The sequence below is a fragment of the Mastigoproctus giganteus genome, chromosome 11 (genome assembly GCF_048544385.1).
Source record: "Mastigoproctus giganteus isolate SK-2022 chromosome 11, ASM4854438v1, whole genome shotgun sequence".
In the NCBI taxonomy this organism is placed as follows: domain Eukaryota; kingdom Metazoa; phylum Arthropoda; class Arachnida; order Uropygi; family Thelyphonidae; genus Mastigoproctus; species Mastigoproctus giganteus.
Genome location: NC_143585.1, coordinates 150,216,564 through 150,238,124, shown reverse-complemented (window position 1 = coordinate 150,238,124; position 21,561 = coordinate 150,216,564). Strand labels below are relative to the sequence as shown.

The 21,561-nt window shown below is 37.0% G+C and overlaps 1 protein-coding gene across 1 annotated transcript in view; it reads right to left on the bottom strand.

The window, feature by feature from the left end:
* SMC2 (structural maintenance of chromosomes 2) overlaps positions 1-21,561 on the bottom strand; it is a 640,522-nt gene that overhangs the window by 242,600 nt on the left and 376,361 nt on the right. The window contains exon 15 of the mRNA XM_090385021.1: positions 12,897-13,021. Within this exon, the coding sequence (XP_090241147.1) occupies positions 12,897-13,021 (125 nt within the window). The remainder of the gene's footprint in view (positions 1-12,896; positions 13,022-21,561) is intronic.

Sequence of the window (21,561 nt, the reverse complement as noted above, 5' to 3'; positions counted from 1 at the left end):
AAGTTTTTGCTTATTATTTACATAATTGTTATTTTATATTGTACTTAATACGTTGTCTTATAGTTCTAATTACGCTGGTTATTTTTATTTTAATTTGTATAAACAGTTTTTGTAGATATACGTAACTTTATAAAACTGTTATTTCATTCGAATATTGCAGGCATTGTTTTTGTATATAGTGATAGGGAATTCAAATTTTTAATTGAGGTAGTTAGGTAGCTCTAACGTATAATTATAGAAACAGTAATACACTTCACTGTTTCTATTAGATAGCGTAGTATTGACATTTAATTTAATTTAATTTAATTTAATTTATTGATCTTATTAATTTAAAATATCATGCCCCAAACTAGAGCAGCAAAGCAACGAGCACAAAGTGGCAGGAGTGCTGTGACTTGGGGGAGAACTGAGGGGGGGCGATTCTCCAACGCATCTCAGCTTTAAAAAATGTGCAACTTGTGAAATGTTTGCCGAACTATCTGGAACGGAACATGATATTGCCATGGGGAATGTCTTTGTGTGCGCGCGATGTAAGGAGTGTAAAAAAATCAGGCGACAACTCAGCGTTGTTATGGGCCTATATGAGAGTTTGAAGGACAGGGTGGATGCTCTCGAAAGATCTAAATTGAGGGGCCCATCAGGCTCTCTCAGCTGCCCACATCAACTCCAGAGCTTGCACTTGGCCATCACGCAACACAGCGGCAACCCCCAAGGCAGATTGTGCTGGTCCCAAAGGAACTAGTAGTTGTTGGTGACTCTATTGTCAGGGAAACGGGAAACATCCTTTGTTGAAAGGATAGATGGAACAGGACCAGGGTATATCTGCCAGGGGCAAAGGTTGATGACGTTGTAGAGCAGATATCATCTTTTAAGGTCACAAAAGGTGATATAGTTGTACACGTTGGCAATAATGATATTAAGAGTAGAAGACTGGCAGAATTACTTAACAAGTACAGGTCACTGATGAAAAAAAGCCATGAATTAGGGTTAAATTTGAAAGTGTCTGCAATTCTGCCCAGACACGATAGGAGGGAGTATAGGATGAGAGCCTTGTCGATCAATTCGGCCCTGGAAAGATTGTGCAAGGCTCAAGGGGTAGAATTTTTTTCAGCCTGGACTGTACTTGTTAACAGGAGAGATTGCTTCTACAGGGATGGGATACACTTAAATAGAAAGGGTGCAAGAATATTTGCTGATGCTATCGAGGCAGTGTTAGGTGGGTCGGAAAACTGATAGCTTGGGGGGATACAAGGACTAATAGTTTAACAGAAGCCGTAGGCAGAGGTGAAGGTGATTCTTGCAACAACTTCTATTAGAATAAGTAGCGACCTGGAGTGAGGGGTGTTGGGGGTTTCAGGGACGGATGTCAGTCATCGTGAAACAGGTGGGTATATGGGATGTGTTAGAGTGGCTGGGAATAGGAATAGGTGCATGTATACTTCCATGTATACCAATGCTAGAAGTACAGTAAATAAATTTGATGAATTTGAAGTGTTGGTCAAGACATCAAAGGCAGATATTGCTGGGATATCAGAGACATAGATCTAATCTATGTCTCTGATATAATCATAGATATAATCACATAGATATAAGGAATGCCGAACTGGAATTTGGGGAGTACAATGTGTACAGAAAGGATAGACAGGATAGGAAGGGAGGAGGTGTTATGCTGTTAATAAAGAAAAACATAAAATCAAAAGAAGTGCATCCAGTTGATATAGATGAACAGTGCACTGTTGAGTCAGTTTGGTGTGACATAAGCACTGCGAAAGCAAAAAGTAGAGTAGGAGTGTGTTATAGGCCTAATGATTCGAATGAGTATAATGAACAATTGTACAGAGAAATAGACTGGGCTAGTAAATTGGAATGTCTTATAATGGGGGATTTTAACTTCCCACATATTGACTGGAACTTGTGGGTTGGGCACTCACACACTAGTCAGACTTTTGTGGATTTATTCGATGATTGTTTTCTGCAGCAGCATGTTCGAGAGGCAACCAAAGAAAGTAATACTCTTGATCTGGTTATCAGCAGTGATCATTCATGTATTAGGAATTTGCAGATAAAAGAACCACTAGGTGGCAGTGTTCACAATGTACTGACGTGGGATTTACTTAAAGATTTAATTACCATCAGGGGTAAAGGAAAGGGTTTTTGATTCCGTAAAGGCGAGTACACTGGTCTCCGACAGTTTTTAAATTCTGTACAGTGGGATCAACTGACGATGTTACCAACAGTAAATTCTAAGTGAAAAGCATTCAAGGAATTAATCGTGGAAGCTACTAAAAGTTTCATACCTATTAAGAAATATTGTTCAAGGTTTAGGCCTAAATGGTTGTCAAATGAACTAATGAGACTCGTAACAGAGAAGAAAAATGCATGGAATGCATATAAATTATCAAGCGACTCAGAAGCCTATGGCAGATATAAGTTAATCTGTAATCAGGTCACAAAGGAGGTTCGGCAGGCGAAGGCAGATTACGAGAAATCCTGGGCAAAAGATGCTAAGAAAAACAGCAAAGATTTCTTTACTTATATAAACTCTAAAAGGAAGGGGTTGAATCTGATTGGTCCACTTTACATCGATGGTTCGACTGTTGATGATCCTGCTCAGATAGCAAACAAACTGAATGAGTATTTTGCATCTACATTCACACATGAGGAGTTATTAAGGTTTGAAAATGGCAGAAGGTTATCAAATTGTAGCAGGGTGCTTAATGATCTTGTAATAACTGAGAGCAAAGTAGAAGAGAAATTGTTGAAGTTAAACGTACGAAAAGCACCTGGGGTGGATGGGATCTATCCATTTCTATTAAAGGAGGCAGCAAAGCAACTAAGCAAATCCTTAGCCATAATTATGAGGGCATCCTTGGACTCAGGGGAGGTTCCCACAGACTGGAGATGTGCAAATGTATCCCCAATTCACAAAGGGGGATCGAAGGGTGACACGAGTAATTACAGACCAGTTAGTTTAATTTCTGTTCCGGGTAAAATAATGGAGTCGCTGGTTAAAGATGCATTGCAGGATCATCTAGACAAGACTGCAGCAATAATTCAGACACAGCATGGGTTTGTTAAGGGAAAGTCTTGTCTGACAAATTTGATAGGGTATTATGATGTGGTTACAAAGGAACTGGATGCAAAAAATAATTTTGATATCATATATTTGGATTTCATGAAAGCTTTTGACACTGTTGCGCATGGAAGACTATTGTACAAATTGGAGCAGAATGGTATTAAGGGTAAGTTGCTACAATGGATAAAAGGATGGTTAAGTGCGAGAAGACAGAGGGTGGTAATCAATGGGTGCTGCTCTTCTTGGACTAATGTTATTAGTGGAGTCCCACAGGGTTCGGTGTTAGGTCCACTGTTGTTTTGTATATTTATCAATGATATTGATGAAGGTATATCAGGCTTAATGTCGAAGTTTGTAGATGATACAAAGGTTCGCAGGGTTGTTAATGACAGTAATGGCAGTGCAGTGTGCTACTGCAAGAGGATTTAGATAATTTAGGCAGATGGGCTAAGAAGTGGCAACTGAAGTTTAACCTTGACAAATGCAAAGTACTGCATATGGGTAGAAGTAACCCCAGAGAAACGTACCAACTGTGTGGTACTACACTTAAGGTGGTAGAAAATGAAAAAGACCTGGGAGTAATTGTGCAGTCAGATATGAAGTTCTCTGAGCAATGTAGACAGGCTGCCAGGGCAGGTCATGGGGTTTTGTCAATGATATATAGGAATTTTGCTAGCAGGGAAAAGGAGGTGATTATCCCTCTGTATAAGGCAATGGTCAGACCACGCCTTGAGTACTGTGTACAGGTCTGGAGGCCTCATTTTAGGAAGGATGTAGATTTACTTGAGCATGTACAGAGAAGGGCAACAAGATTGGTGAGGGGAATGAAGGGATCCTCTTACCAAGAGAGGCTTAAGTTCTGCAAATTGCAGTGGCTGGAGACTAGGCACCTGCGCGGTGATCTGATTGAGGTATATAAGGCCTTGAATGGGTTCAGCACGCTGAATTCTGATGGGATCCTTCCACTTGTTCAGATTACGAACCTAAGGGGGCATAAATTCAAATTAAGAAAAGACAGATGTAGAATAGATGTGGGGAAATTTGCCTTTAGCCAGCGGGTGGTTAATTGCTGGAACAAACTTCCATCTGTCGTTGTGGAAGTTGATAGGTTGAATAAATTTAAGGAGGAACTGGACAGGCATTTGGAGGGAATGGTGTGATTTTTTTTTTTTTTTTTTTTGGCTGATGCTGCATAAGCTCATACATTTGCTTTCTTGCATCACATGCCACTACTACTACTACCACCACCACCATAAAATGGATTGTATCCAAAGAACCCAATGTAGTCAAAAGCAAAGGCAAGAGATTTAATTTCAAGAGAGAGGACTATAATGAAATAAGATATTTCTTGAGCTAGATTAAATGGTTTTGGGTTTTAAGGGTATAGTTCTTAATCCATATCAATGCAAAGTTTTGTGAGTCTCTGTTTCCATCAGGTTGGTTGTCAATTGCATTCATATAATTCCAGGTATGTTTTTCTTATTAATTTATGTCTAAGTCAATCATGCTAAGCTTGCTTATTCAAGAATTTTAAAGTAAAATTTTCCTTATGCTATCAGTTCAATGATTTTTTTTTTTTTTTTTTCAAAGGCTTATTTTATGGTTAAATTTATTCATATGCTTTATGTGATTTATTATGTGATATTTCACTTAAAGAAATTAATGTAGCAGCATTAATTTTCTTCTATTTTACATATATAGCAGGTCTCAAGAAAGAAGCATTTGCTTAATTTCACAAACAGGGCTCACTGGCTGAATATACTGTAACCACTTCAATGGCATTTTTCAAAATTAAATGTAACCTATTGGAAGAGTAGTTTTCCTCTTCCTGGTTTGTGTTCATCTGGCGTGCACTCTCTGACTAAAGTGTAACCAAGAATATACCAATATCTCAACTAATATCTGTGCTTTAGATAAGTGCATTTATCAAAATTAGCTGGCATTTTGATAAATGCCAGCTAATCTATTGTATTATTCTTTTTCGATTAGCAAAGTAGTAATGTTATTTATTTCTTATCCTCAGTTAGGCACCTAAACATAACCCTAAACTTTGGATTGTTGCAGTGGAACAATGCGCTTATGTCCTAATGTACAATCACTGTAGCAACCTGTCTCTGCAATGTTATAGTGCTTCCATCCCTTCCATCCAAAATTAAGAATATGAAAATTAAGGTAGAAAACAACAAATTAATACAGTTAAGTGATTTTCTTGGTATTTATATGTATGTAAACAGTTTTTTTTTTTTTTTTTACTTATTCAAGGCTGTTACATTGTAGAAAAGTTATAATCAGTCCTCACCAATTTCATAGCATTTAATATTAGTATTAATATTAAATTTTATATTTATTATTAATTTAATATTAAATATAAAATAGGTATTCCTCTTGCTCATTTTAAGAACCAGAGGGGACATAGATTGAAATTGAAGAAAGACAGTTGTAGAATAAATGTGCAGACGTTTGCCAACACATCAGTCTCTCAGGATTAATCAGATTGGTCCCCTCGATATCGATGGTTCGACTGCTGATGATCCTACTCAGATAGCTGACAAACTGAATGAGTATTTTGCATCTACATTCACATATGAGGAATTCTGTAGGAAAGTGGAGGACAGAAGTTTATTAAATTTTAACAGGGAGCTAAATGATTTTGTAATACTCAGAGCAAAGTGGAGGAGAAATTGTTGAAGTTAAACAAAAGAAAAGTACCTGGGGTAGGATCTATCCAGTTATGTTGAAGGAGGAAGCAAAGGAAGTAAACAAACCCTTAGCCGTAATTATGACAGTATCCTTGGACTCAGGGGAGGTAACCACTCATTGGAGATATGCAAAAGTGTCCCCAATTCACAAAGCGGGATCAAAGAGTGACATGAATAATTACAGACCTGTTAGTTTAACATCTATTCCAGGGAAAATAATGGATTCATTGGTTAAAGAAGCATTGCAGGATCATCTAGATAAGACTGTAGTAATAATTCGGACACAGCATGGGTTTGTTTAGGGGAAGTCTTGTCTGACCACTTTGAATGGATACTATGGTATAGTCACAAAGGAAGTGGAAGCAAATAATAATTTTGATATCATATACAGTCAGTCCTCACATGACACGATAATTGTGTTTCTAGAAACCCTTGTCCAATGCAAAATCGTGCAATATAAATTATAGGCCTAATGGGAAAAATATGGTTAGGTGCCAACCACCCAAGTTTGAACAAACATTTGTAACCAAAACATTACCAAATACAATAAATAATTGTAACAAAACACTTACACAGTTGAAAAATGTAAAATTAATAATTTAATCATTTAAATTTAGGTTATCCTACCTTAAAAATAAACGAAGACAGCTTGAGGGAAAGGGTGGGAGAAAGAGTTGAAGCAACAGAATTATGGGGGAACTGATGGCAGGTTGTTATCATTATCGGAACTGGAAGGTGGAGGGCATGCAGATGAGAGCTTTGGACGAAATACGGTCACACCTGAATTACAGGTCTGTGGCTCATTTTATGCCCCCTTTTTTAGGGATTTTCACAAAAAAAGACAGTTTCTGTGGATTTGCTATCTCCCTTCTTTCACAAAGAAGCTGCTTATATGGCTCCAAAGCAGGTCGAATTGTATGAAGTGCTCTTCTGCTTCTTTCTGCATTGTAATCGTTATCTTCTAGCCGTTGCATGTACTGCTCTCAAATGAATTCAAAACTGAAGATAACTCTGAAGTAGAAACTATTTTATCGTGGCTTGCAGGCTTTCATTTTTGTCGCCTCCCCACCTTCCACCTGCCCTCCAGTAACAAGTTGTTGCAGTTCTTCAGTTGAAAGCTCTTCTTCATGGGACTGAAGCAACTCTTCTAAGTCTTCTTCGTCGAATTTCTCAAAGCCAACTTGCTTTGTGAGAGCTCACACAATGAGCTTTTAATTTAGGATCCTCCTTTATAGGATCAAAGCCACCGCCAAACACCACGTAAACATTCTTTTGTCACTTTGTTCCAAGCCTCCACAATTATGTGAATTGCATATTTTATGTTGAGTCACTTCCAGAAGTCTTTAACTGTTGGTACATTTTCACCCTCTGTTGCTACTATCAACATCTTAAATGCGCATCTTGTGTAATAGTGCTTAAAAGCAGCAATTATTTCTTGGCCAAGTGACTGGATAAGAGATTTGAGTTAGCAGGTAAAAACAGGATTTTGATGTTTGGTGACAGTTCAGCAAGGGTTGGAGGGCGACTTGGTGAATTGTATACAACAATTAAAATCTGAAAATTCAAATTTTTCTTTTTGCAGTAGCTTCAAAACACATCCTCAAACACACAGAGGGTATAAGATCAGGTCATGGAGTCCTGTCAATGATATATAGGAATTTTGCTAGCAGAAACAAGGAGATGATTATCCCATTGTACAAGGCAATTGTCATGCCACACCTAGAGTAATGGAGGCCTCATTTTAGGAAGAATATAGAGTTGCTAGAGCGAGTACAAAGCAGGGCAACAAGATTGGTGAGGGGAACAAGGGGTGCTCTTACCAAGAAAGGCTTGGTAAGAGCACCCCTACTCTCCAGGTGCAGCAAATTGCAGCACCTGCAAGGTGATCCAATTGAGACGTATAAGGCCTTGAATGGGTTGAGCAAGCTGAATGCTGATGGAATTCTTCCTCTTGCTCAGATTAAGAACCAGAGGGGGCATAGATTGAAATTGAAGAAAGACAGTTGTAGAACAGATGTGCAGAAGTTTGCCTTTAGCCAGAGAGTAGTTGATTGGTGGAACAGACCTCCATCTTTTGTTGTGGAAGTTGATAGCCTTTAAGGCTGAGCTGGACAGGCATTTCAAACAAATGGAGGGGTGAAATGGGAGAGGGTTTTTTTTTTTTTTTGGCTGATGCTGCATAAGCTTGCTTTCTTGCATCGTATGCCTCTACTAATACTAATGTTATATAAGCTTGCTTTCTTGCATCATTTGACATTACTAATACTACTACATTATTCTTTATTTTATTCCAGGACTGTTGAAAAATGTAATACCAATCGATTGCAGCTTTAATTTCGTTCGATCACGATTATGTATAATTTAATTTAATAATTTTTTATGTATAATTTTAATTATACATAAAAAATAGATTGGCCAAAATCTAAATGTTATTATTATTATTATTATTATTATAATGCACCCCACTGCATAAGGTTATTTCAATTCCGTTGACCCATGTGACTACCCTTTGTTGCCACGTAGCCGCTAGGCTTGTCTAATGAAAATTCATGCAGTTACGGTGTAGAGATCATAGTGTACGTGTAAAATTCTTATTTAGCTTACTTAATATAAATAATTGGACAGAACTTCTACGTTACATGAATACCCTTTGATTTAAAATTAATGCTACGAAAAAGAGTAAAATGTATCATTTTTATCAAGAGTGGGAACTAGAATACTTTTTTTTTGTAATGATAAAAGAAAAATGTTATTCGATTTGCAATTCTTCCGTGACTATATCCAAAAAAGGAAATTTAGAAAGGCACTCCATGGTAAATACCAATCGGATTTTCCGCCTAATAATGACCTTAAAAAAAAAAATAAAAAGAACTTAAATCCATATTATTCGCACAACAAAATTTATTGATGACACCTAATTTACAATCTACAGCAACTGTAGCATCATTAAAAGAGAGTCATCTTCTTGCAAAAAATGCAAATCATATTTTTATGGTCAATTCATCAAAGATGCATATTTTAGAAATAACAGATTTTCTTTTTGAAAATTTTAAAAACAAAAATGAAATTAAAAGTGCTCTTCGAATCTGAAATTATTTCGAAATACTGCGATGCGACGCATCGAAAAAAATGACTAAAAATGTGAGCGAACAATTGCATGCATATATTGCTAATTTTGTATCCATTTCTTTACAACTGGATGAATTTGCAGATGTCAGTGATACAGCTCAATTGCTCTTTTTATCCGTATGGTTTTCAATGGTTCTCCAGTGGCAGAATCAAAAATTTTATTAAAAAAATTAAATTGCCACTATTTAAGCACATATCAATAACAACAGATGGAGCTAAAGCAATGATGGGGCATTTTATCGCATAGTGTCAAAAGGAGGATGAATTCCCAGATTTTTTGAGTTACCACTGTTTCATCCATCAACAAATATTAGCCAGCAAAAGATTAAATCAGTGGTTTTCGACCGGGGTGCCGCAACAACATTCCAGGGGTGCCACGTAATTTGGGTTTAAATTACTTAAAAAATTTTTAAAAAAATTTATGTTTATTTCATTTTAAAAAGGTGTACAGTGTCTTTTTAATTTTGTGGTGATCTATAATTGATGTTTACTTAGTACCTCTATATAAAGAATAAAATTATTACATACTGTATACAGGGTGTCTCAAAAATATTGGTGCAAACATTTAGGGGAGGTAGGTAACATCTAAAGGAATGTGAATCGCATAGGAACGCATAACCAGAAACGTCACCGTAAGTCGGAACACAGCTCTGTTCATCAGTTTGCGAGAGGAAAAATTTCTGGTTTACTCATTCAAGCAGTAGTCGGAAGAGCATGCATCGATACATGAACTGTGAGCTGGCAGACATGCACCTAGTGTATGGATTAGCAGAGGGCAATGGACGAATCGCTCAACGAATTTAGGGAGAACGCTTCCCAGACAGACATGTACCGGACCAGCGTTTGTTTGCGCGTGTGCATCAAAATTTGTGTGATTATGGGTCATTTAGAGGTAACAGGAGTAGTGCAGACAGACCACGTTCGACGCAAACTCCCGCCATGGAAAAAAGTGTGTTGAATGCCATCCAGAATAATCCCACTACCAGCACACGTGCCGTTGCCTCTGACTTAGGAGAGTCTCGTTGCAGTGTACAGCGTGTCTGGCACGACGATTCCTTAACCCCTTTCATCTCCAAAGGGTTCAGTTACTGCTCCCCCAAGATCATCCTACACATGTGGCTTTTGCACTGTGGTTTCTCCAAAAAAGCGTTCAAGGCTTGAATTTTCCAGCCTAAGTTTTGGTCACGGTTGAGGGTTTTCACTCAAGGCTTATTCAATCAGCACAATGCTCATGTGTGGGCTCACCACAACCCACACGGTGTGCGCCCCCATGCGGCACAACATCACTTCGCAATAAATGTGTGGGCAGGTATGGTCAGTGACTGCTTAGTCGGCCCATACCTGTTACCATCCCGCATGAACTCCGCTAAATATCAGATCTTTCTTGAACAAGTTCTACCAGGGTTACTTGATGATGTTCCAGCAAATGTGAGATGCAACATTTGGTTTCAACATGACAGGGTGCCTGCCCATTATGGAAGGTGTGTTCGTGACCATTTGAACAGGCGTTTTGGGCGTCGATGGATTGGCAGTGGTGGACCCGTTGCCTGGGCCCCCACGCTCACCTGATTTATCAAGCCTTGATTTATTTCTGTGGGGGGGCCCTAAAATCTATGGTGTATGAATCACCTGTGGAGACGGAAATGGATCTCGTGGCAAGACTCGTCTGCACTGTTGCTACTGTCAAAGAAACTCCAGGTGTGCTTGACCGTGTCCGCCAATCCACACTACGTCAGTGCCACGCATGCATCGCGTCTCATGGTGGAACCTTCGAACATCTGTTGTAACATCATGAAATGCATCCATCTCGTACTCCATTGTTAATATTATGTCAAATAAATGTTTGCCACTAATTGTTGTCTTGTGTCATTTCTGCTTCTTGTGTCTCTGCTACTACTTTCCCGTGACGTTTCCGGTTATGGGTTCCTAGGCGATTCACATTCCTTACCTACCTCCCCTAAACGTTTGTTCCAATATTTTTGAGACACCCTGTATATATAATTTGTATTATGAAATGTAATTTTTATAATTATATTACTGTAATAACTATCATATAACATATATTTTTTAATATTAGATATATACTCGTATATATATAACACGCACACATTATGATAAAACACACACACACACACACACACACACACACACACACACACACACACACACACACACACACACACACACACACACACACACACACACACAAATACACCGAGAGAATTGGATCTAACACGCAGGAAATTGAGTAGGGGGTGCCGCAAAATAAAAAAAATTACTTAGGGGTGTTATTAAAAAAAGTTTGAAAACCACTGGATTAAACACTAAAAGTGTTATGGACATAGCTTTCAAAATCATGAATTCCATCAGAGGACAATCTCTTCAAAGGAGACTTTTCAAAATGCAACTCTTATGAAAATGAACCAGATCTGATTGCACACAGATGTGAGGTGGCTGAGTTGGAAAACATTTCTACAGAGATTTCGAAATTTGCTGAATGAAATTAAAAAATTTGTTGATCGAGGGGGAGATGATTATCAGGAGCTACAAGATACGGAGTGGTTGTGTGATCTGGCATTTTTGGCAGATTTTACCAGTAAATTAAAGAGATCTGAATTAGAAATTATAAAGAAAAAATAAAAATTTGGGTGACATGATTAGTAGTATTTCTGCATACAAATATCAATTTTTGGCGATGGCTAAGAATCTCAAAAAAAAATTTTTGATTATTTTGGAAATATGCAAGATCATTTGCAAAAATATCCTGCTTTTGAATTTAATAGTGAGAAATATGTTTCTAAAATCGAGAAAGTTGTGGATGATTTTAAAACAATTGAAGTTATTGTTCGATGTATTTCTTATCCATTTAATGTTGACTTAGATACAAAACAAATAGTAGAAAAAATCACAGAGATTTTTCAAATGGAGAAAATATTACTTGAAAATGAAAGTATTACATTGCGAAACAATATCTTCCTAAAAGCCAGATCATCAGAAAACTTTTGAAAATACAAAGACTTTTTGAAGACTTTTGGAAATACGTTTGCCGAGAAAAGTACAAAAATGTAAAAAAATGCAGTGAACTTTTAAATTGCTGTTTTGGTTCTACATATCTATGTGAATCAGCTTTTTGTATTTGAAACAAACAAAGACGAAGAATCGCTTTACTCTTACAGACTTGTATACAGAGAATCTGCATACAAGTCTGTAAGAGTAAGAATCTGTATACTTTGAGTAAGAGTAAGAGTAAGAGTAAGAATCTGTATACCAAAAAGAATCTGTATACTTGTATACAGATTCTTTTTGGTTGGTCTTATGACAATACATCCCCAATTTTGAAAGCTTGGAAGATGACATGAAGTCACAAACTTCACATACATTAAAAATTTAAATCATATGAATTTAGAATAAGAATTCTGAATTGTATTTAATTTTAAAATTTAAAAACGTTTTTTGATATGGGTTCATTAACTTTTTTAACCACATGCAATGAAATTCTTATGATGGTAGATCGTGGTATATTTTGAAGAAAAAAAGTAGATTGCATCAAAAATTAAATTGGCCACCCCTGTTTTATCCCATTGCTTTTATACCAAAACAGCCATGAATAATAACATGCTATGTCTTTTCACATTTTTCTACACAACATATTATTCTTTCCTGTTAAATGTTTAATTACACTGTTTTCCCACCATTTTAAACAAAACTAAGAAATTTCACATTCCATTTACCATCTTCCACACATTTAACAGGGAAGCAGTACATGTCATAAATCAAGAAGGATGGAAGCTATGCAGATGCAATTTTAACCTATCTAGATATAATTACTACTGAAATAACCACACGTATAATAGTAAAGTAATTCTGGTCCATATACGTATTATTTTTTCTACCAATTCTTTAAATTGATAGGGGTTTTTCATGATATTCATATTCACCATAGTTATAAAGAACTGAGAAGGGCTGTATTAAAATAATAATTATAACCTTACCTACAGACTGACAAAGGATTTGCACTTCTTCTAGTTGCTGCTGATGAACACTTTGTTGCAATCTCAATTTCAATAACTCTGCTTCTCTTTCTTTCAGCTCATACTGTTGTTTCAAACTATGGTATCTAAATGGGGAAAAAACGAGGAATCTTATGGTTAGTGAATGAACAGCATGTTTACAGAGTTAAAAATAAAGCATAACTTTTTCTACTAAAAGAACAAAACAGAGAGAATACACTGTGTATCTGAGGAAAAATAAAAAATGGTTATATCATTTTGACATAACCATGTGCTAAGATCCAGCTGTGAACATTCTTCAGTGGCATGTAATAAGAATTAAAAATAAACTTATATAGTAAAAAAAATAAGATAATGTACAGGAAAAAAGTGATGGTGGTGCACCTCAAACATCCAAGGCAATGTTTCATATTAAAAAAAAAAAAAAAAACGGATTTGTCAGTTTATCTCAGCCATCCAAGAAATTAACCCCACTGCCACAGAATACCATATATGCATCCCAAGATATACAAAAACAGATAGTCATATAGTTGGGATAGAACATACAGTACAAAAAATTACGTGATGGTTTTCTATAATAACCAGTGTTATTATAGAAAACTAGATTCTGCATGAATAAAAAAATAGAAAGAAAAAAATTATTTCAGTCCATTTTCTTTCCTTATTATATACAACAAATTTCACCCACCAATGATGCAGAAGTGTTGGAAAAGATTTTGCAGCTCCAGCATATGAAAAGTTTTTGATAAATTTCGGCTGTTTTATTGACTTAATTGTTGTATTAATTTATTTTCTGGAAGTAGCTTCTCACGCTCCTTAGTTTATTTGAATTTAGATAAAGATTTTGTAGGTTACTTAGTATCCATAGAATGAAGTTCTCCATAGCCGAGGGTCAGAAGCGGGAGTGCAGTAGCACAGGCTCCTCCATAGCCAGGTGGGAAGGAGCAGCAGTACGTAGCACACGCTTCTTGATTAGACCGGGGTTCGAGCCTGTCACCACCAAATACGGAGGATGCGGAAAGGTCAGGGAATGACCACCGCATATCCTGGAGCAATATGGCCTTAGTTTCCAATGCTCCTAAAAACCAAATAACAAGCAGTAGCACTTGCTCTTTGAGTAGACCGGGGTTCACGCCCCTGACTGCTAAATACGGTCGATCAGCAAATCCACACTGGACCAGCGTGGCAGATTATGGTCTATTCCCCTCAGCATGAATTGTTGAGGAGGCTTTTATCCTGCAGTGGGTTGATAATGGCTGCAGTTTATCTTTTACCCTTATCCATGGAATATTGTACCGGTTGAAAGTTGCTGCCATTGTTGTAGCATTTTAGATTGATAGAGAATAGTGTAACGTATATCTCGAACTTCATAAGGTAAAACTAGATAGCATAATATGTAGCACTGTATTAGGAATCTGTTAGCTTATTATAGTATTGTCAGTTATCAATTAAATTGTATTTAAATGAAATTATGCCCCAGACAAGAGCAGCAAAGCAACGAGCACAAAGTAGCAGAAGTGGTGTGGCTCAGGGAAGAACCAAAGGGGAAAATTGTCCCACGCATCACAGTCTGAAAAAAAAAAAAAAAAAATGTGAATTGTTTGCAGACCTTTCTGGAACATGATATGATCAAGCCAAGGATGTCTTTGTGCATGCTAGGTGCCGAGAGTGTCAAGAAATTAGGTGCCAACTCAGCGTTCTGAGTTGGCACCTAATTTCTATGAGAAATTGAGGTGTAGGGTAGATGCCCTTGAAGAAATTAAAATGGGGGACACATCAAGCTCTCAGCTGCCCAACTCAACATCACTCTTGTGCATTCTGCCCCTGCCCTGAAGTTATTGTCAGTGACTCAATTATCAGGGAAATGAAAAATACAATGTGCAAAATGGATAGAGGGAATACGACCAGGATATATCTGCCAGGGGAAAAAGTTGATGACGTTGTAGAGTAGATATCTTTTAAGGGCACAAAAAGTGATATTGTATTAGTGATATGACACTTATGACATTAAGCGTAGGAGATCTGCTGGCTTACTTAACAAGTGCAGGTCAATTCAAGGATATTCATGTGCTGTTGTGTCAGACCCAAGGGTTCCCCCCATTAGTCACTGTTATACTTCTTGTACTGAAGCTTATGCCAAAACTGGCCATTTGTATGTAGTGCGTTGGTTGTGTAAATGTTATGATGTGTTCTGTTATCATGTTGTTGGACGGTATGTGGCTCTCCTAGCAGGTGGGAAGCGGCAACACCTGGTCACCACATCCCACCCGTCATGTGGAGGCTGCCAGGATCTATTGTCTCTTGATGCTCTTTCCCAGGACAAAGAGCCAAAGAAAGACCGATTTAAAGAGAAAATGAAGTCAGGAGTAGAGAAAGAAGAGTATGGGAACATGGAATGGAATGGAAAGATATAGGAAAGTGGAGGATCACAGGAAGGGATCCACCATATAAAAAGAAAAGGAGAGAAGCAAATAAGAATATAGAATAAACAGGAGTGCTTCTTTCTCCGCAAGCACAAATCACAACCCTAAATCTTCAGGATCAGAGAAGAGTACCTCAATACAGATTACATTGAGTAGAACAATTCATTTTCCATGATAAGTGAAGCAACATAATCATTATATACATAAGCAATTATTTACATACTCAATAATCTAACAGACCAAAGCTCATATTTACATAATTATACACAGCGGGGCTTAGAGGGGAACAGGTATTCTGTGTCTTATCAGACACTCAGTCTAAAACACTGATGGGTCCAATATCTTTCTATTACAGAAGATTTAGGAGAAGTTCGGTTGGCCTGCCTCCCTAAAATCCACTCATGCACACCTTCTCGATGGTAAGCCTTGTTACATCACTTAAGTGGCAACGAACTTGTAGAGTGGTTCTCCTCAAGACACCTGGTCAGTATGAAGAGAAAAAAACCAAACCCTCCAGCATACGGGAGCACGACGAAACAAATGGTCCTCAGTCCCCAACGGCTTTCCCTCCCCCTCTTACAGCAGCGAGAGGATCAGAGTGGAAGCAGAGGGTGCTAAGAATCTCTGGGTACGACCAGACTGCCATGCACGGAAACTGAACTTGGCCTGTTACAACCTAAGATCGCTCATCGGTGAAGACAGGATATTAGAACTGGAAAAGGAATTAGAAAATGTGAATTGGAATATCATCGGTTTGGCTGAAACAAGAAGAAGAAATGAATCACTTATAAGTTTATCAAGTGGAAATCTGCTGTACACCAATGGAAAAAGTGAAAGGGGCAAAGGTGGAGTTGGGTTTCTGGTCCATAAAGATATAAAAAACATTTTAGAATTCAAAAGTACATAACCAAGGGCGAACATCTTGTTCCATTCTTCGCTGCGACTGGGCAACTGCGAGGTGATCTGATTGAGGTGTATAAGGCCTTGAATGGTTTGAGCAAGATCAATGCTGATGGGATTCTGCCTTTTGCTAGATTCATTGCCTGAGGAGTGAGAAATTCAAATTGAGGAAACATTAGTATTGGTATGGTTACTTCTGGCACAAGGGCTACTTAGGCCATAATGCACCTATAAATGAGATGAAGGTCACATGGTGTCTGTAAGAACAGTTAGAAGCAATTTTTAAAAAACCAGAAAAATTCCGGAAGATTTGCATCATTACCTATGAGCAGGCGGAGTGTAAAAGGTACTTGAAGAAAACTGAATGAGTTTGCAGTTGCCTCTCAATACAGCTCCTGTTTAGCAAACTGCAAGAGACAGTCAGATCATCGGCATAAAAGTATGAATTTACAGCGTTCGGAAAATTTTTAGTCATCTGATTCTTTATTATTGCAAATAAGGTTGCACTGAGTACAGAGCCCTGAGGGACTCCTTCTTGTATATATGTTTACAAAAGGACTTGCTGAGAGCAAACTTGAAAGGTCCTGTGCTGTAGAAAATTCTGTATTAAATACGGTAAGTGTCCTCTAAGGTCCAGAGAATGAAGATCTCTCAGGATACCAAACTGCCAAGTAGTGTCAAAGGTCTTCTCTTTGTCGAGACATACCATTACAAGATGATTATTTGGGATAAATGCATTCTTGGTGTTTGTTTCTGCTTTGATCATAAGATCCAGGGATGATCGGTGTTTTCTGAAACCAAATTGATTGTCAGAGATAATATTTTGGGAATCAAGATACCATGTCAGTCGACAGTGTATAATTTTTTCTATGGTTTCATTTAAGCAGCTGGTGAGCAAAATGGGTCTGGAATTATTTGGAATAGAGTGATCTCCCCCTGATTTGGGTATCAGCAATACACTATTATTACGGGGAACTTCAATGCTAAGGTTGGAAAAAGACAAAACAACGCAGAAAGGAGAACTATAGAAAATTTTGGAATTGGTGAAAGAAATTAAAGAGGTGAAAGACTTGTGGAATTTGCAGAATCTCAAGGATTGTCAGTAATGAACACTTTTTTCAAGAAAAGGGTGAACAGAAAGTGGACATGGAAGAGTTCAAATGGATTAACAACTAATGAAATCAACTTCATCCTCACTAATAGAAGATATATTGTGAATGGTGTTACCATCCTGAATAAGGTAAATATTGGAAGTGATTACAGAATGGTAAGATGTACACTTGATATAGATGTAGGAAAGAAAAGGAAAAAACTGACTCGGGTAAATAACACAAAGGTCTTTGAGATAACAGAATAGGAGAAAAAGCAGTGTGTACTGGAACTTAACAAGTTTGAGCTTCTGCAGACTACTCAGGACCAAGATATCGACAAGCAATATTACAACTTTCTGAAAGTGATAAAGCCCAAGAAACCTATAGGGAAAAAGAAATCCAAAGAAGAAAAAATTAGTCAAGAAACACTTGACATGATGAACCGAAGGCGAAAAATGAAAAGCAAGATAAACACTGACAAGGAGAAAATTGAGTATACTGAGGTATGCAAAGCCATTAGAGACTCAGAGAGGACAAAAAGATTTTTTAACAAGAAAAGTAGAACAAGCATTAAGGGAAAACAAAGGATTTAAATCAGCAGCCATGAGCAGTACTACAGAAAGACAAATGATACCGAAACTGAAGAATATCGATGATGTACTTATAAACAGCAGAGAAGGCATAACTCAAATAGCAGAAGACTACTATAGAGAATTATACAGGGAGCAAGGGAATGATGGATTGCAAATTAGCAACACGTATGACGTACCCGATATTCTTTCTGATGAGGTAGAACATGCATTGAAGAAAATGAAGAATCAGAAAGCCCCGGAGGAAGATGAAGTTACGGTATAGTTGTTAAAATTGGGAGGAAGAGACATAACACAAAAACTGGCAAGGCTCTTCATAAAGTGCATTAGAAAAGATGTGATGCCTAAGCAGTGGAATAATGCAATCATAGTTTTGCTGCATAAGAAAGGAGATAAATCAGAAATTGGAAATTATAGACCAATTAGCTTGTTATCCCACATCTACAAGTTGTTCACAAGGGTCACCAATAACAGATTAGAAATAATACTTGATGAGAATCAACCGAAAGAGCAAGCTGGCTTTAGGACAGGATTCTCAATTATGGATCACCTTCACGTAATATCACAGCCAATGGAGAAAGCAAATGAATATAAAACACCATTATGCCTGACATTTGTGGATTATGAAAAGGCATTTGACTCCATATAGCATAAGGCAATGTTTCGGGCACTGGAAAGACAAGACATAGATACCCCACATATTATGATTTTGAAGAAAATATATGAGAATGCTACCTCCTTTATTAGACTAGACCATAGGTTCCCAAACTTTTTCGGGCCACTGCCCACTTTGCAATACATAAATTTATGCATTGCAAATAAATAATATTTATGCAAAAAAAAAACACCCCCCAATATAACAGTTTTCTGAGTTCAAGCCGTTTGATATTTTCAACGTAAATAGCAACTAATGATACATTACTGTTTATGCCGTTAAATTATTGCATTAGCATTAGCAGAGGCATTTGATGCAAGAAAGCAAGCTTATGCAGCATCAGCCAAAAAAAAAAAAAAAAAAAAACCCCACTTCCACTTCACCCCTCTGTTCGTTCAAAATACCTGTCCAGCTGAGCCTTAAACTTATTTAGGCTAAAAAGTAGTTAGTAAAAGTAGTTAGTGCTAAAAAGTTAGGCTATTGAAAAAGTAGTGACCAATATGTGCTTCATCTTGAACACAGTTATTGCTATACCAATTTTGATGAAACACAGCCCATATGTAAAGATTGTAAAGTGTATGCTCGAATAACATTATGCACAGTTTCATACAATGGTTTAAATATGAAAATTCAGAATACATATTAAGAGACTGCAAATGCATTAATAAGAATCTTATTGTAATAATTAAAACACCATTGTATATATTACAAAATTGTTTATTTCGAACTTATAAAGTAAAAATGCAAAGCAAAAATAACAAATTAATGTGAAGTTTCATACACTGGTTTAAATATGAAAATTCAGAATACATATTACGAGATTGTATTACATTAGTAAAAATCTTATTGTAATAATTAAAACACCATCAAATGGTATTAGAAAATTGTTTATTTCGAACTTACAAAGTAAAAAAACAAAAGAAAAAATAACAAATTAATGTGAAGGATGAGCCTGATGCATTTTTAAAAGTTTGTTAATATCGGGTTCAATTTTCGTTAAAAACAGTTGTAAATCACCACACTCAGTCATATGCAATCGGTTCCTTTTCTTAGATAGTAAATTTGCTACAGCACTAAACCCACGCTCAGCCAAATAAGGAGATGGAAATGCAATTAAAAATTTCTTCACTATTTCCCATAATCCAGGGTACAGTGTCGGTATTGATTTCTGAAGCCAGAACTCTTGGTATCCACTTTTGAATTTTATTTTTAGTTCTTCATTTGTTGTGAGTTCTATGAGTTCCTCTTCTAAATTTGATGATCCCGCTGTGTTTACATGTGAGAAAGGATCTAGAACCCAATTTGGTATATTCACGTTTAGAATATCCTTGAATCGCTCATTAAAATCAGCATGGAGAACCTCCAAGTGTTGGCAGTATGCAAGTAAATCTTCCTTTTTGAGAGACACTGCTGATAAATTTGAAAAGTGGCTATTCCCCTCGGCCTAGATTCCGCTTGAACAGAAGAAGTTTCCCCACAAAAGCGGCAATAACTTTTTATGTTTTAAGTAAATTCAATTCAACCTAAATTCAATTCAACCCCTTGTAATTGTAGATTGACTTCATTAAATATTTTATAGAGGTCTGTAAAATAAGCGATGTCATTTTTGGATGTAATCAGGTTGGCTCGTAATCCGTCGTCTCTGTTTTCTAGGAACTCTAGTACTGAATCAAACAAATTGTAAAATCGATTCAGACAAATACCTTTTGAAAGCCAACGAACTTCTGTGTGAAGCAGCAAATGATTGAAATCTTCATCGTTTTCACTACAAAGTTGGCTAAACAATCTGTCACTCAATGAATTGCTTCTAATTTTGTTGACTGCTCTAATAACGTAATGGAGCGATGTATGCAGGCGTTCATTTCAATTCTTCGCAACCAAATGTTGGCGATGAAGAACACAATGTATAGCAAGTACATTTGGTACTGCTGGTTTCAAATGCGCTATGAAACCTTTGTGGCACTCTGTCATTACTGGAGCACCATCAGTAGCAGCAGACAAAATATTACGAATTGGAATGTCTTTCTCTTGAAAAAACTTATTCATGGTATTGTGGGGGTTGAGATTAAAGTTTATTCCTCCCACATAGCACCTGACTTGTTAACTCCCAGAACATTCTAGATTCGGGGGGTGGGGGTGTTCAGTAATGTTATATTCCTCACTGGACTCTAGACTCTGTGTTCAAAATGACTGACACAACCCATATGCATTATATACAATGTGTTTATTAACATATATGCAAATATAGATTATTTAGCAAATCATTACACATTACTTATTTGATATTAGTACATGGCATGGATTACAATCCTGGTCATTAGGCTCTTCCCAACATCATCTTCATCTTGCCTTTGGGCTAGCAACACTCTCTTGCGTTTTTATATATATCATTTTTCAATTAAAGTTCATTGAAACAATCACATTTGTTTCTACAGTTATTACACATCTTTCCTTTAATACTTCGCTAATAAAATTCTCTTTTTCTTAAGCTAACTGTCTGAATGATAAGTTTCTCTGGACAAATCTCACCTTAGCTACCATTTAAATTGTAATGGTTCTGTCTCACCTTTGGATTTTCAAGGAAAAACTCGGCTATCTGCGGCTAGCAGCACCTCTCCCCTATTACTGTGACGTTATTCATGTTAACATACAACTCTACCTGCCCTATAAGTTAACCCGTCCAAAATTATTACTTTCCCTCCATTAATTAATCAGTAAATATACCAGAACTATAACCAATCCTTCGTTAAACTAGTACAAAAATATTTCCTTACTCAACTATAGAACATGCACTGAGTTTACTGAATGTGCTCTCACAACCTAAGGGGGCATAAATTCAAATTACGAAAGGACAGATGTAGAATTGATGTGCGGCTTAATGTCGAAGTTTGCAGATGATACAAAGGATGGCAGGGTTGTTAATGACAGTAATGGCAGTGTGCTACTGCAACAGGATCTAGATAATTTGGGCAGATGGGCTAAGAAGTG